Genomic DNA, 17,544 nt, shown 5'->3' on the forward strand with positions numbered 1-17,544 from the left:
AGTCAACTGTGTGGCCCTACCTGGCAGCCCCCTCTCATTTGAAGCTGTAAGGAATGAATTCTGTCTTTCATTTATCCCAGTATCAGGGTACTGAATTGCATCATTAAAAGAATCTTTAAATCTTACAGTAAAATGCTAGAACATTCAATAGATAAAGAGAATAATGTACAACAGCTATTGATTTCCCACCATGATCTTGAGGGAAAAAACATTTTCCTGTTCTAAAACTGCACATATTTGGAGAACTTTATTATAGTTGTGGTACAATTATCTGTTCATTCATTTAACAACTATTTACTGTGTACTTAATATGTACCCAGCAAGACAACATTCCTGTCTTCCAAGATTCTATTTTCCATTAGGGAAGACAAAAGAAAAACAAATTTGAAAGACTAAAAATAAAAAAAGTAAACAAAAAGGATTATTACAGAATAACTATTCATATGAAATACTATAAAAATGGGTAACTGAGGGTATGGTCAAGGAAGACTCTTTGAGGCACAATCTGAAGTACGACGTGAAGGGAAGAGAAAGGTATCTATGCAAAAAGTAGGGGTACAGCAAACTGAAAGCCTACTGGGCAGGAAGGTGCTGGGCATGTTTGGTAAAATGAAAGAACACCAGCAAGGCTGGGACACAGCATGGAGTAATGAAACTGAAAGGATCCAGTTCATTAGGTTCTTACTAGTGACGTGGCCAATGTTTTGAATCATAAAATCTGCACACCATACCCTTCTTCGAAACACTTGACCCAGGTTCAGGTACACATACATACATATACATTTACTTTTAGGACTGTGTGTGTGTGTGTGTGTGTGTTGAGGTTAAGGAACACAGTTTGATGCTCTGGTTGCCAGGCTCTCAGACAGCTTTAGCTTGTATTATTAAAGTCAATGAAAACAAAAGGGCTGCTAGAGTTTAACAATATCATCACTATTAATAAGTAAGATCAGGATGAATCCTATTTGTTTATCATACTCATATCATTCTTGTCCAAGTGTTGCTGTGAAAGAGAAATGATATCAGAAAAAAAAAGGAAACAAAGGAAGGAAAAGAATAAAAAGAAAAAGAGAAAGGAAAGGAAGGCAGGCAGAAAGCAAGGTAGAGGGGAGGAAAGAACAGGACATTATTATTGTGACTAAAAATAAGAAAGAAAAATTGTTATTATTGCTAAAAACAATCACCACCACCAGAACCACTGCCATAGGAGTGTTGTTGTAACTGAAAAATAAAATTAGACTAATTTCTTTCTTTATTCAAAATTATGAGATCTTGTTAAGTACAAATCATTAATATTTTAGTATTACCCAGTAGTCATTTCAGATTGTACAGGGAGGTAATAAAAGAGTTTTATTGCAGTTCCAAACCCTAGCACATGTGCTAAAGAAGTTGATGTTGTGAAATGTTTGGAATGTTTTAGTGTGAAATCATTTTTCAGATGGAAGAGTTAAAAGATAAAATTTCAGGTATTTTAGTCAATTCTCTTTTGTTGCCTTAATAAAGTATTACCAGTTGTTTTTGTAAAGCATACTTTATTCATAAAAAAACACTACTTTCTTTTTCCTTAGTATAATATTTATATTCAGTAATCAAGGTCTCTATGTATTGTACTGGGTTCACCCAACCAACACCACCCCCCAAAAAAGCAACACACTTGGCATAGGCAACAGTACAACGAACCAGGTATCCTTAAGAAATTTGTTTAGGGTAGTAATCTGGAAGGAAGTGAATAGAGTGGTTATGTAGTAATGGTGGTAAGCTAAAAAAGGAGCAAAAAAAAAATCCAGAACAGTGGACATGTTAAATAAAAAATATCCAAAGTACCTTAAAAATCATTTTACCTTGGGGTGAGGGCTGTGGTTCAATGGGTTAAAGCCCCGGTCTATAGTGTTGGCATCCCATATGGACACCAGTTCAAGTCCCAGCTGCTCCACTTCTGATCCAACTCTCTGCTATGGCCTGGGAAAGCAGTGGAAGATGGCCCAAATGCTTAGGCCCCTGCACCTATGCGGGAGACCTGGAAGAAGCTCCAGGCTCTTGGCTTTGCATTGGCCCAGCTCTGGCCGTTGCAGCCATTTGGGGATGGGACCAGCGGATGGAAGACCTCTCCCTCTCTCTGCCTTTCAAATAAATAAATCTTTTAAAAAAATTACTTTTACCTTACAGTATCTTAAAGCTTCCATTAATGTTAAGAATCCCACAGCTGCTTGTTCATGTATACCAAGAAGTTCTGTAAAAAATTAAAATATAGCATTGTATTAGTATATATATATATAAATATGAAAAGTACTTTCATGCATATTCATGAGGTTACTTCAAAAGCTTGTGAAAAAGGATCAGATTAAAATATAAGCTTACTTTGGTGCAAAAAAAAAATGTTCAACTATATACATTGTTTACTCATAATATGTGCTTTCCACCAGCTTTTTGAACACCCCTCATAAGCACAGATTCCAGATTTTTTGCATCAAAATATACTCATCGTTGAGTTCCATTTTCCATGACCCTTCAAAAATTTATTTATTTATTTGACAGGTTCGGAGAAAGAGTACTAGAATGTGTTCCCATCAGCCAGTTCACTCCCTGAATGCCCACTATGGCCAGTGAGCTGGAGCCAGAGCTGTTAACTCAATCCAGATTTCCCCTGTAGGTGGCAGGACTCAACCATTTGAGCCATCCCTGTTGCCTCCAGGATCTGCATTAGCAGGAAGCCACAATTAGGAGGTGGAGATGGGCAAAAAACCTAGGCACTTACATGGGATGTAGCACCTCAACTGCTAGACCAAATGCTTGACCCTTACTATACCACAACTTTAACTCAAAACTATACTTTGAAATTTCCCACACATTCATTAAGAAGCCGCATCAATTCTTCATGTAGTACTACTTATTCTAAAATGCTTTTAGATAAGGTGGATAAATCTGATACTTCAGATGTATATTAAATTTAGAAAAATTAATATTCAAGATTACTTTTAAAATAGAACAATACCATCCCTGAAATCTAGATAACTGGTAACAAAATAAAGAAAATGATATTCAATATCCTTGCAAAATGGTTAATTTGAACTAACTATGATTTTGAAAATCATAATGAACATGCTAATAAGTAGAAAAATTTGTCACTGGGAACAAATACAATACTTAAAACATGAAAATTTGATGCTATCCTTCTTCGCTGTAAATGAATACAGGGAAATGAATATTAGGGAAACAAAGATGGAAAGAAAATGGTCTCTGTCTTATAAAGTCTCAAAGGGAAACATGGAAAAAACATGTACTCTTCCAAATAAACACACACACACACACACACACACACACACACACAGTGGTATAAGAGCACCTGCTTACAGTGTTAGGGAAGGTCTACAGAAGTGGAAATATTTGAGTTGAATCCTGAAGCACATGTATGAATTTTCCAGGCCAAAAAGAGGATGAGATCAGAATTAAAACAGAGGAAATAGCAAAGAATGAGAAAAGTCACATATTGAAGGAATGAAGATTTGTCAAGGCTTCTTTAAACATTTCTGGCCTGGGAAACCGGATAAATATTTTTTGATTAAGTAAAAGAAAGAATCTGGAAGAAGTAGGTTCTGGAGTCAAGTGAAGAGAGAACATGAGTTTGGTTTTAGTTAGACAAGCTGGGCTGGAGGCACCTTTAGTACTTCTATCTAGAAGGGGATAAACTGGAAGTAAGGCTCAGGAACACAGGACAGCAAAGTCAGGACTAGATATGGAGATCTGGGAATCATCAGCATAGCAAAATCATGTATGTGGATAAGAAAGAACTAAGAATACGGAATAAAAGGATTTAAAGATTACTGTATAACAGAGAGAGAACTATGATAATGATGTCTTTTATGGACTACAGCTTTCAGCTAACTTATGATGAGTAGAACTATAACAATATATTTGGGTCCATGCATATCTCTAAAAAACATTTTTTTCTGGTTAAAAATTATCTCCACTGTGAACATAATGTATATATAGTTTTGCTTCCTTTTTACAATCTAGTCATGTTTCTACTATGCGGATATTATGTTTTCTTATCAAATAAGATAGTAGGGATATTAACCCCTACTTTGTTGTAAATATTTTACTATAACAACATCTAGATTAATCTTTTTGGGTTTTTAAGTTCAAAATTAATAAAAGGTATTCAAATCACAATTTGTATTTTATCGCCAGCTTCTTACAGACACAAAAGGGTTGTGGTTTAACACTCTTGGGTTTACAAGACCCTCTTTCAGAATACATGAGATCAAAATGATTTTTCTAATCACTCATAATTGTCGGGTTCAGCCTTAATTCTCACTAGTGTACAGTGGAGTTTTACAGAGGTTACATGTGTTACAGAGCAACAGATTGAATTCATAAGCAGATATGAAGACTCAGTTGTACACTTGTACTACTGGTAAGCCAGACATTAAGGAGATTTGCACAAATCTTTTATAATGCCATTCTACTATTTTTTGTTTTGGAAAATAGTTTTATTTAAATTCAACATTGTTCATGCAAGGGTACTTCAAAAAGCTCCTGGCAAAATGGAATTAAAGTTAAATTCTGGTACAAAAAATGTTGAAATCCCTGCATAATTTTTTAGAACATGCATTTTTTTCATGAGCTGTTTGAAGACTACTTGTATGTATGGATTTCAAAACTGTTCAGCACCAAAATAAACTTCTCTAATTCCATTTTCCATTAACTTTTTAAAGTATTTGCATATTTACAACTAACAGACATATTATTGTCACATTAAAAATTACTGCATATCTTTAAAAAACTACATATTTTAAAAATTTCTCAGTCTGAATTTATAACATGAAACTTATTAGTCATGGTTTGCTTATAGTGCATGTAGGTAAATCTCTTTGGGAACCTCAGTAATTTTTCAGAGTATAAATTAGGGCAAGACACCAAAAAATGAGAACTTTGGGTAAGAGCATTCAAAGGAAATAAAATAGAAATGGGTTAGTTTTGTAAGCCTTTTTCTTCCTTTCTGAAATGTAAGAAGCACTAAACATTTTTATGTTCTAAGAATACAATGTTGGGAAATATTTTCACAATTTAATTTCTCAAATGAATTACCACCACCTAGTGTTACAATTAAATACTACATTATCTATTACCTTGGCATTTTAAACAAATGCCTAGAACAGACTATTTATCTCATTTAACTAAACATAGGACAGTAATTATATGCTTAGGCATCTAGTTTGGACAGTAACATTTTAAGAATGTATTATATCCATTTCCAGAAACAGAATATATACTTAACATTTTATTCTCCTTTGAAAGGTAAATGGCATCAAGAATATTTTTATAGCGAGTTATAATGCACTGAGGATACAATAGTCTCACATTATAATTTACAGAATTTGTATGAGCCTTTTTCAGTAAGTGTCAAGGTCTATTTACATTTTCAGGAAATAATGATCATTTTATGATCATCTTAAAAATTTAATTTCTCAATATTTGCTTTTTAACTTACAGAAGAGTGAAACAAACCATGAAGACTCATCCAATTCTTGACTAAGTTTCCAAATATGCCACACTAATGTGTAACTAGATAGCACCAAAGAAACAGGATTATATTCCTTGGCCTAAATATAATACCTGTTTTTATCTTTCTAATCCACAAATGAAAGCTATACATTTTTATAGTGCAGAACATGATATTTGAAATCTACATACTTTGTAGAATGGCTAACTATATGCTAATTAACGTGTGTTACTTCACACACTTATTGCTTGTGGTGGGTACACAAAATCTATTTTTCTTTTTAATTTATTTGAAAGACAAGAGTTACAGAAAGAGGTAGAGACAGAGAGAGAGGTCTTCCATCCACTGGCTCACTTCCCAGATGGCCGCAACGGCCAGAGCTGCGCCAATCCGAAGCCAGGAGCTTCTTCTGGGTCTCCCACGTGGGTGCATCTTCCACTGCTTTCCCAGGCCATAGCAGAGAGCTAGGTTGGAAGAGGAGCAGTGGGGACTAGAACCGGCCCCCATATGGGATGCCGGCACTTCAGGCCAGGGCTTTAACCCACTGTGCCACAGCACCGGCCCCACAAAATCTACTTTCTAAGTGATTTTCAAGTATACAGTACTTTGTCTTTAAGTATATTTACCATATTTACAATAGATGTTGAATTTATTCCTTCTAACAGAAATTTTGTACCTTTTGACCAACATCTCAATTCTCCCCTTCCCTGCCTCCCATAACCACCACTCTACTCTCTGCTTCTATGAATTTGCCGTTTTTAGATTATCTTATTATATTTTATAATTTACTTTGTTTTCTTGACCTTTCATTTAAGATCATTCATTAGTCCCCATCCACCAGCATCTTGCTTAATTCAATGATATCAATTGTGTACATATATATAATATATATAATGTGTATGTGTGTGTATATTTATATATATGTGTGTGTGTGTGTGTATATATATGGCTGTTTTATAGTTTCCTCCTCTCGCCATTGACTACAGAAGTTTCTCCTGACCTTTCAAATTTGATGCTGACATGGAAACAAAGTAACTGTACTACAGTTATTTAACAAATGCATCCTGAGTGCCAAGTATTAAAAAGAACAATATTAAGCATAATGCAGGAAAATAAAGCTACCACAGAAAAGACCAAGATAAAAACACAGATGACCAGATCCTCTCAAAGGTAGATTAACAGTGAACTGTAAGAGGACAAGGTAGGACGTATCATGAAAGTCAACTGCTCAGAGGTAGGATAGATCACTGTAACTGTGAGAATCACAAGTTCTCTTGGAAGACACAGCATCTGAAGTGGGTACTGAAGGACTGGGAAGACATAATAGAAGAGATACAATATGGGTCTTCAGGCATAGAACTAGGACAAACATGAAAAAAAAAAGTAGCTTAATTTTGTTCAAGCAAAATGAATTCATTATGGTTGAAAAAGGAAACTAGGTTGACAGTATATAGGATCTGAGTAAATAAAGTAAAAAAATTTGTAGTTAAAAATGAAAGTTTTTTTTTTTTACAAGAATGTTAGAATAGATTAAAAGCCATAAAATACTGAGATGAGCTTGGGTATCTCTCTTATAGATAAAGGAACCTACAATTCGAGCCATGAAATCTACTTTTGATAGTGAGGAGCTTTGTAAACCTACTTACTGGTTGTCTCTTTTATTCCTAAGAAGTCAACTTGCTAGAGTGGCATCCAGCTAGGGTTGTCACATTTAACAAACTAAAAAACAAACAGGGTGCTCAGTTAAATTTAAGTTTCAGAAAAACTTTTTTTCTCCAGTATAAGTTATCATATATTCCAAATTTAATACAGGATATACTTATACTAAAAAATGATTGTTTTATCTGAAATTCAAATTTAACAGGTACACCTGTATTTTATCAAGCAATCTGGTAACAGCTAACTGAATGTATCTTTTTAAGTAATAACGTTCTGGAAAAATAGCATTTAATACTTTCTCATATTGACTTTGATTAAATACTGTATTTTTCAAATACGCATAACAGCCAATTAATTACAACATTTTAATTATTTAACATTAAGGTTTCAAAAAAATATTAACCTTAAAAAAAAGTTTAGATTTTCTTTCTTCTCTCATAATTGAGCTTTTATTGGGACTAAGAATCCCTACAAAGACATTTCAATTTGTATATAATTCTTCTGTATTGAAAATCTAAAAAGCCATATATTGTGATTTTTTTCAACTTATTCCAGTTACTTTCCAGCTTCAAATTTGGAGGAAAGAATTCCTTGAGAGTATAAAGTACTGATATCTTTAAATGTTGATAAAATGCAACATTAAATCCCACTAACCCACGATTTAATATCAGGTACACTACCTACACAAATTTTCAGTCTTTCACAGCACATTAGCAAAATTGTTAGGAAAGCTCGAGTACCACAACCAAAGATGTCACAGAGTGCACACAATTCTGACAGGGCAACAATCAAAGAATAACTTTCTTTAGGAAACAATTCTACTAAACAACAACACAGAAGTAACTGAAAATGTTCAAGACAGATCAATTGCACAACTGACTCCAAACTGCCTTTTAGTATGCTTTGCATCACAGGTTATAACAACTGCCCCTTCCCCCAGCTATGGAATGCTAAGCTGACAAAGCCTCCCATAATTAATATCCCACTATTTTCTGGCTGCATCCAAAAAATAAGCAACCAGCAAATGATTTCACCTCTTAACAAAACTCATTTACACTTGAAACGTGGGAAGACATGGGATTACTTTCTTAAATAATTTCTACAGCTACTAAAAAACTTGCATTTAGGAAATAGCTGATTCCTCTGGAATGTACACCAAAGGAGACAGAGGCAACTGACATGACTTACAAAGTGATATTAATCAGACATAGATGCTTTCTCTTCTGCTTCATCAGATTCTTCTTTTTCCCTGTGTATCATGAGTTCATCAACTATGAATTAATTACAACTGATGGTCTGCAATATTGATTTCAATTTTTAAAAAAAATCTGTTTCTGAATCATAAGAGTTGACATCTCTATTCTAATGCCAAGAAATGAAGAAAATATTAAATATCAAATATACAAAATAATAAATATACTTTACATACAAAAATAATGAATATAAAAATCCTGAGAAATTCCTTTAAGATAGAAAAATGACCATAGAAAAGTTGATCCACAGAAAAACAAAATCAAAGAAAACTTCAATTCAGAATACTTGTAGAGGTATAAAATGAAGACAGATGGCAGGTCGACAGGGGATAGACCACAAAAGAATTTGAGAGCCTAGATAAGGAGTTTAAATTTTATTTTAAGTACATGGGGAATCCAACCAACAAATGATTTTAAGCAAGAAAGAAACATCACCTGACTTAGTTTAAAATTACCACACTAGCCCCTGGGAAAGATAGAGAGTGAGCAAGAATATACTTAGGGCAATTAGTTCTTTTTAAGTTTATTTCTAGTCTCCTGCAGAAGGGAGTTAGTTTTATTAGCTACAGCAGAATAAAGTAAATAGATCCAGAATTTATATGATATACATGATAAACACTAATTTTTACTAAAGCACATTCAAAACAATATATAGAAAGAATGTTGTAAAGATAATTTCTTCAAAATAATCTACAAATTTAACCTGAATCCAAATCCTCACATATTTCTGAACACTGGAACTTATAAAGCCATGAAAAAAGTTCAATTGAAAGATAATATAGAAAGGACTATAAAAATTTGAAAAAAAATACAGTATCAAGAAATATATGACAATAAAATCAAAATGTAGTTTTGGCATAACAACTCAAAAATCAATGGAATAAAGAGCTGGAAAAATGACTCGTAATTATGGGAAAATGTTTTTTGATAAATGAGGTATTTCATATCTGTGGAGAAGTGACTAGTATTAGGACATAAGGAAAATTCTTCGAAACACAGTAAAAAGGTAGATCTTTACCTCATACAATCCATAAATAAATAATTCAAAAGATTAAAGAGCCAAACCAAAAAACTCACAAAAAAATTACAAGGAAACACTAAGAGCCAGCATGGTGGTACAGCAAGTTAAGCTGCCTCTTGACACACCAGGATCCCATAACGGAGGACTGGTTTGAGTCCCGGCTACTCTGCTTCCAATTCAGCTACCTGTTAATGCGCCTGGGAGGCAGGAAGTAACAGTCCAGTTACTAGGACACTGCCACCCATGTGGGAGATCTGAATGTAATTCCTGGCTCGTGGTTTTGGCCAATCCCAACCCCACCAGTTGCAGCCATTTGTGGAGTGAGCCAGCAGAGGCAAGATTCTTTCTGTCTCTCCCTCTTTTTCTGTCACTCTGCTTTTCAAATAAATAAGTAAATGAACAGATTTAAAAAAAAATCTATAAGCTTTTTTGGTTGGATTCATTCTACATTAATCGTACTTGACCTCATCTAAATTCTGACAATTGCACACAGTACTTTTTTTCATAATCCCTTTCTTCTTTCTTAAATTAGTTGATTCAAATCCTTTCTCTAACCTCTGTCTACTTAATCACAACAGACTTCAAAAATCTCGAGGGCCAGCACTGTGGCATAGTAGGCTTCTGCAGCGCTGGCATCCATATGGGCACCAGTTTGCATCCCAGCTGCTCCTCTTCCAATCCAGCTCTCTGTTGATAGCCTGGAAAAGCAGTGGAAGACGGTGCAACTGCTTGGGCCCCTGCACCCATGTGGGAGACCCTTAAGAAGGTTCTGGTTTCTGGCTTTCGATCAGCCCAGCTCCAGCTGTTGCAGCCATTTGGGGAATGAACCAGCAGATCAAAGACTTCTGTGTCTCTCCATCTCTCTGTAACTCTTCCTTTCAAATAAATAAATCTTTAAAAGGAAAAAATCTTGAGAGTTTTCTCAATTTAAATCTTATACTTCAAAATGCCTTGCTCCTTCCTCAGCACATTATTCTTTTCTGTTTTAGGATTATGCATCTTCCCAAGTTCACTGTACCCTGGATTCCACTTAGTGTCTCCTCTATTAATGGCAGCTTTTCCCTGGTCTACTATTTAGGTGACTGCCAACTCTTAAGACAAAAAATCTATGTATACCAATGAACAAATGTTCATTTACAGGGCCAGCGCTGTAGCATAGTGGGTAAAGCCGCCACCTGCAATATTGGTATCCCATATGGGCACTGGTTCAAGTCCCAGCTACTCCACTTGTGATCCAGCTTTCTGCTGTGAAATGGGAAAGCAGTAGAAGATGGCCCAAGTCCTTGGGCCCCTGCACCCGTGTGAGAGACCGGGAATAAGCTCCTGGCTTCGGATTGACGCAGCTCCAGCATTGTGGCCAGTTGAGGAGTGAACCAGTGGATGGAAGACTTTTCTCTATCTCTGCCTGTGGGCAACTCTGCCTTTCAAAGAAATAAATATTTTTTAAAAAAATGCCCTACCTCCCTGTTTCAAATACAACCCGTACTTTCCTCAAAAAGTTCTCGTCCTTATCCCATTTAGTTCTATTAAAATGTTAACTTCTACTTGTCTGATAACTCCAACAGAAATATGAAAAGAAAAGTTTTCACCTTCTTCTGGATGAATGATATTTTATTTCAAATTCTCCATTATACCTCGCATCATAGTTATTTCTGTACATGTTCATGTTTCCCTAAACTAGGAGTGTTACACTTTTCCGTGAAAAGTGGGCCTATGTTGCTGTGGATTTGTTCTGAGAGGAGGAGCGTGGTGGGGACAAGAGGCACGGAGTCAGCACACAGATCCCAGGAGTTAGGTGAAAGCGGGCCAGAGGTGAGCAGCCCGCAGACTTGTTTATTTCAGTTGGTACAGCAGCTTAAATAGCCAAGGCAGCCAATCTGGTCAAGAGGTGGTCTTAGCCCTAACCAATTACAGCCTATTGCCAGGCAGTTTCCAAAGCCATCCAATCACAGCCTGTTGCCAGGCAGGCTCTGTTGCCAGGTGGTTTCCCAGGGGGTTTCCGAACCCATTCCCGAGAAACTGATGCTAGCTTGCCAGTGGCCATCTTGGCATGGCCTTTTCATTCCACCATACTTCCCCCTTTTCATTTCTATTTGAGCAACGGGAGGCATGATCCTTGGCCATACCATTGTTGACCCCGTTTCCATGTGGTCTCCATGCGCAGCTGTGCCTGTCTTAGGTTGTCCCCCAGGGGATCTTACCCGTCGTTGACTAACCAGCCCTCAAAATGGGAGACCACAGGAGTGCTTGCTCAGATAGGGGTAGGAATGAGGAACAATGGTAATCAGGAATGGCATGACTGCACACAGGCTGTGGGCCATTTGAGTGGCTGACCAGAGCTAGTGGGGTATAAAACAGTAACGGATGTGGCTATGGGCAGTTTCTCAGGGTAGGATGATAGGGCAGGTGCGTCTGCTAACAAGGCAGACTCTCAGTCTTGTTCAGCTGGTTCTGGTTGGCTGTCAGTTGCAGGCTTGATGTTTCTGGCTGGTACCCAAATGGGCTGTTCCACATTCTCTGGAAAGACACAAGACTATCCTCGGCCCTTGGTTAGCAGAAGGTGTGGCCCCTTCCATTCTCCTGTCAGGGGGTCTTTCCACCTAATCACAGGGGCTGGGGTCTGCGATGGAAAGGATCCCCAGTGTTTATAAGCTGGGCTGATTCCTTGGGAATCAAAAGAAAGAAAATTAATAGTGAAAAGGACCTCAGTCAAAGCAAGCAGTTTAACTTGCTGGGCCACTTTGCCAGGCCCAAACTAGTAAATCTTTAATTATAACTTTCCTTTCCATACTATATACTTCTGTTATACAACAGGAAATAAGTCTAATAAATGGTGGATGAGTGTAAAGATTTTTAAGTCTGGTGATTGAAAACAGACTGAACTTCAAGTCAACATCCCTAATGATTGAAGGGAAAAATACAAGAAATATACCCTATTTCTTTTTATTTTCCAAGGTATTAGCCCAAAGTCATTGCTTAGTTGTGATTTTTAAAGTATCTTTAAGAAATATATCCACAGCAGATGATAGCCTGTAAGGGCAATATTCAAGAAGGGCCTAAAAGCCTATGGGAAGCTGGGTGAGGAAAAGCCTAGGAAGAGGAGTATTCTGGTTTGACAGTAAGTAGTGTTTGAGAGAACCTAGAGAATATGTAGAAAGATGGACCATGACAGTAGCAGCAAATGCCACAGTAATACACAAAAGACCAGGTAGAAAATGTTATACCCTAGCACACGAGAATGAGCAAGGGATTAGACATTTCAACCAAAGTTCAGCGAGATATTCCTTTCTAACCATCTGAGATGATAAAGATACCTCAGGCTCCAGAAACCACCAGGAGAGAGAAAGGGGGAGCAGTGAAAAGGGGAGACCAAAAATCCTGCCTATTACTCAGAAGCAACTATGATACCACTAACTGGCAGGATTAAATGCTTTCTGTTATCAATCAGATTGAGGGTTCAAGAAAAGGATGAGCTCAGCAACAAAACAGAGCAAGAAAATGTGCATAGTTTTTAGTCCATAAATGTCACTAGGTTTTGCCATTTACCAGAAACTAGGTTCTCACTCTAACCATACCAGTAAGTGAATAATATTGCATATGTTACCTAACACAAGGAATAAAGTCAGTTCTTGAATTTCTTATTAAACAAAATGCAGATTTGAACTGAGCTATGATCCTTTTTGATTTCCATTAAGTTACTAAATTTTTCCCTTAATTTTATAGCTTTTCATGTTTCTATTACATAGCTTGAATTTGAGAAAAATTAAAATTTACCATCAAGAATTACTTAAGCTTATTTGATCTATCATTTATTTACAGTTTTATCTAATTATCATTTGGAAAAAAACAAAGAATAAATTTGCCTGTGAGCTATGTCCTATATCACACATCCAATAGAAGTTCAATGAATATTAAATGAATGACTTTAGACTGACATATAAACTGAAGGGAATTTTATTTAGAGTTAACACGTGCCAGCTTCAGTTAACTGAATGGATTGGCCAAAATGTGTTTCACATCAATGTCCCTGGCTAGAAAAAGGAAATAACTGAGACCAGAAGGGGAAGTTGTGGTGGAAGGGTTGATAGTTAAAAAGTCCCAGACAATATTAAATTTCTCAGAATTTTTAAGGAAATTACGCACTTTTAAAAGTAACAGAAGTAGGCCAGCGCTGTGGCTCACTAGGCTAATCCTCCGCCTTGCGGCGCTGGCACACCGGGTTCTAGTCCCGGTCCGGGCGCCGGATTCTGTCCTGGTTGCCCCTCTTCCAGGCCAGCTCTCTGCTGTGGCCAGGGAGTGCAGTGGAGGATGGCCCAAGTGCTTGGGTCCTGCACCCCATGGGAGACCAGGAGAAGCACCTGGCTCCTGCCATCGGATCAGCGCGGTATGGCGGCCGCAACGCGCCGGCCGCAGCGGCCATTGGAGGGTGAACCAACGGCAAAGGAAGACCTTTCTCTCTGTTTCTCTCTCTCACTGTCCACTCTGCCTGAATAAAAAAAATGTAACAGAAGTAAAAGCCACTAAACTCTCAAAGCAATGATTTCAAATAAACAATACCCTAATAATTCTCAATTTTAAGCAAAGAATGCAATACAATCCCTGGATTAATATATACTATGTTTATATATAGTAAGACGCCAATTTATTACTTTTTCTAAAGAAAACAGACCTACAATCTCCATTTTATCCTAGAGAAAATGACAGGCTTGAGAAATTAAGTAACTTGACTGAAGTCATACACTTGGGATTTGAATCCAAGACTGTCTGGCTCCACAAACTGCATCTTAGTGTTATGGTATTTTGGAAACTGTACAGAATTCTTCTATTTTAAAGTGCTTATTTCAATATCCAAGAAATATACAACCATTTACTAGATGACTAACAATCAACTATATTCTACTGAAACATTAATCATAAAAGAGATAAAGAATATACTTACTCATTCCTGAGCATTCTCTATCACCATCCCATACATTAGAAACAGCATGTCCCGTCAGTAGGAGGTTAATCAAACTTTGACTATCAATAAAAATTAAAAACCACTTAAAATATGAATAAAAGTAGCTTTCAGATCAACTAATTGTTATAAGGATAAAGTAATGATATTTTTACATTAAATTATGTTTTTTAGAAAACAAAGGGAAAATCTGACATCTTCCAGTGTATGTGTAAGTCTTTGCTAAATGTATCACCAAATGTATCATCAGAATGATATCTATTGCTCCATGTATTTGTATAAATTTAACAAGTGTACTCAAGATATTGTATTTAAATAGATTAAGAAACATTACATAGAATACTTTAACATTTATAAAGCGTCTTTAAAATGTATACGTAATTATTAATAATGTTTTGTCTTTGATGTAACATATAGGAGTTTTAATCTTTCAAGCAGAAAGGTCTAAAAAGAAGATCCATATAATACAGAGCATTAATTATCACTCTTTCTTTGATTTTTAGTAAAACATAGCTATAAAAAGCTTCAGAAGGGCAGATCCAGAGGAAAGGGGGAATTTATTTTCTCGTAAGCAGTACAGTCTTTACAAATAGATAAAGATATACTTATTTATAATTCAAAATGAGTTAATTTCATCTTTCAAAAAACTTTTTAAGCAGAATACTAAGGCAGATGCTAAAATACCTTACCACTGTTATCTTAAAATATTTGCCAACAAATGCTATATACTCAAAAATCTAAATTTAGAAGTTAGCATTTCATACATAAAGCTAAGAGTGCAACACCACTGACAAGCAAAATTATCTGATTCAGTCACATTTTATCTTAAGTTCCTAAAAACTAAAGCCCACATAAGAAGCAACAGACTTCAGTTAATTACCTGCCATGTCCATATACAGGATCTATTAAAGGTTCACTTGCATCTTCAATTTCATTTTTTATGTTTTCAATACCCTAAAGAAACCAAGAATTCATTAGCTTATTTTAGGAATAAAAATTATGGTAGCTTTTAAAAACTGACCAGTTCATATATAAATTAATTCCCCCAAAAATATGTTTTTATTTTTTCTCTCATGAGATCTATATAAAGAACACAAATGGACTGCTTAGTAATAGATCTAATGGCAATTACTTGGGTACAACAACAGGAGAAAAGAGCTTAATAGAGCAGTTAATATTCAGTTAACTTTAGATTCAATTAGACATATGATAGTAATTTAAGAAGCTTGTGGAAAATGAAATTAAAGTAAGTTTATTTTGATGCAAAAAATTTTGAAATCTATTCATATAGGGGGCTTCCAACAATTTCTTGGAAAATGCATACTATGAAAAAACTGCATTATTTCAAAAGTTTTTGCGTACCAAAATAAACCTACCTTTTAATTTCATTTTTAAATGAGCCTTGTAAAATACATTCATACACAAAAGCTATAGCTGGTATATAAGAAAATAGAAGGTCTGGTTCTGATTGTGCTTCTTATAATTATTGGTATCATGGAGACCACTACTGTGGCACAGCAAGTTAAGCCGTCACATGCTATGCTGGCATCCCAAATGAGTCCTATCTGTTCCACTTCCAGTCCAGCTCTCTGTTAATGCACCTGGAAAAGCAGTAGCAGATGGCCCAGGTGCTTGGGCCCTGCCACTCACATAGGAGACATGGATGGAAATTTGGGCTCCTGGCTTCAGCCTGGAACAGCATGGGCTATTTGGCCATTGTGGATTGAATCAGCAACTGGAAGACTGATCTCTAGTTTTCTGTCAGTTATTCCAACTCTCCCTTTCAAATAAATCAATCAATCTTTGGGAAAAAAAAATTGGTAACTCAATATGTACTAACAAAATAAAACGTAATTAGGAAAGCAGAAAGCTTCATATTTTTTTAAACCAGTTTCCTGATACCTCTTTATTCTCCAAAAGGAATTCAAATCCAAAAAACTCTATAAACGCTGAACATGCCTAAGATCTAGATATTTATTTTAACCTCATAGGTGCTGAAAAATGACAAAGAAAAACTGTCATTTATTGTTGTATTTACCTAACCTCAACCACTGGTTCTTTTTCATATAGAAAACTTTAGCACATCCATCAAGTCCCTATATACATCAAATGGTCCCTTGATTTCTTTCTTTTTTTTTTTTTAATTTTTTTTTTTTTTTTTTGACAGGCAGAGTGGACAGTGAGAGAGAGAGACAGAGAGAAAGGTCTTCCTTTGCCGTTGGTTCACCCTCCAATGGCCGCCGTAGCTGGCGCGCTGTGGCCGGTGCACCGCACAGATCCGATGGCAGGAGCCAGGTGCTTCTCCTGGTCTCCCATGAGGGTGCAGGGCCCAAGCACTTGGGCCATCCTCCACTGCACTCCCTGGCCACAGCAGAGAGCTGGCCTGGAAGAGGGGCAGCCGGGACAGAATCCAGCGCCCGGACCGGGACTAGAACCCGGTGTGCCAGCACCTCAAGGCAGAGGATTAGCCTAGTGAGCCGTGGCGCCGGCCCCCTTGATTTCAATCAATAAAATTACACACACCCCCTATTTGCCCACCATGCTCTGAACCTAAAAAAAATAAACACGACAAAAACACTGCCATAATGGAAAATTATTTTTAAGTATCTTTTTAAAAATAATATTGAATAAAATTATTTTTAAAACCCATCTTGTATTGTAAGCACATCTCTGATATAGAGGCAATGCTCTATATCATATCTATATATATATAAAGGCAAGCCTTTATCAAATGAAAAACGTTTGATTTAGATGTGGTAAGCAGAGTAGAATATTCAACTAATAGGGCTGCTAAACATATAACACTGGCATTTGGGGAAAAAGTGTAGGACATATTAATATATATTAGTATTAGACATATAAAAGTTGAGAGAATGAAATATCAATGAACAAAAAACATGTAAAGACAGAATGAAATTTCTAGAATATAAAGACTTGGAGTGAGAGACAAAACACTATGAGATAACAGGTAAAGAAAACAAAGTGAATCTATCAAAGAAAATAAGCAAAAGAGGGACTGGCGCTGTGGCGTGATGGGTGAAGCTACTGCCCGCAGTGCCAGCATCCCATATGGGCACTGGTTCAAGTCCTGGCTGCTCCACTTCTGATTCGGCTCTCTGCTATGGCCTGGGAAAGCAGTGGAAGATGACCC

The 17,544-nt window shown here is 36.3% G+C and overlaps 1 protein-coding gene across 14 annotated transcripts in view; it reads right to left on the bottom strand.

Annotated features, from left to right (window-relative positions):
* MINDY3 (MINDY lysine 48 deubiquitinase 3) overlaps positions 1-17,544 on the bottom strand; it is a 90,595-nt gene that overhangs the window by 45,755 nt on the left and 27,296 nt on the right. For 12 of the 14 annotated variants that reach the window (XR_016219692.1, XR_016219690.1, XR_016219691.1 and 9 more), the window contains 3 exons: positions 15,274-15,347; positions 14,376-14,455; positions 2,160-2,230 (listed from right to left, as the gene is read on the bottom strand). Coding sequence is in view for 9 of the 14 variants with exons in the window: in XM_070055452.2 (XP_069911553.1) it covers positions 2,160-2,230; positions 14,376-14,455; positions 15,274-15,347 (225 nt within the window). In the remaining 5 variants the exon portion in view is untranslated. Of the gene's footprint in view, positions 1-2,159; positions 2,231-7,149; positions 7,223-14,375; positions 14,456-15,273; positions 15,348-17,544 lie in introns of all 14 variants that reach the window. The other 2 variants (XR_016219693.1, XR_016219694.1) reach the window with 1 other exon arrangement.

The sequence above is a fragment of the Oryctolagus cuniculus genome, chromosome 13 (assembly GCF_051225735.1).
Source record: "Oryctolagus cuniculus isolate XC-2025 breed Fujian yellow rabbit chromosome 13, ASM5122573v1, whole genome shotgun sequence".
In the NCBI taxonomy this organism is placed as follows: Eukaryota; Metazoa; Chordata; class Mammalia; order Lagomorpha; family Leporidae; genus Oryctolagus; species Oryctolagus cuniculus.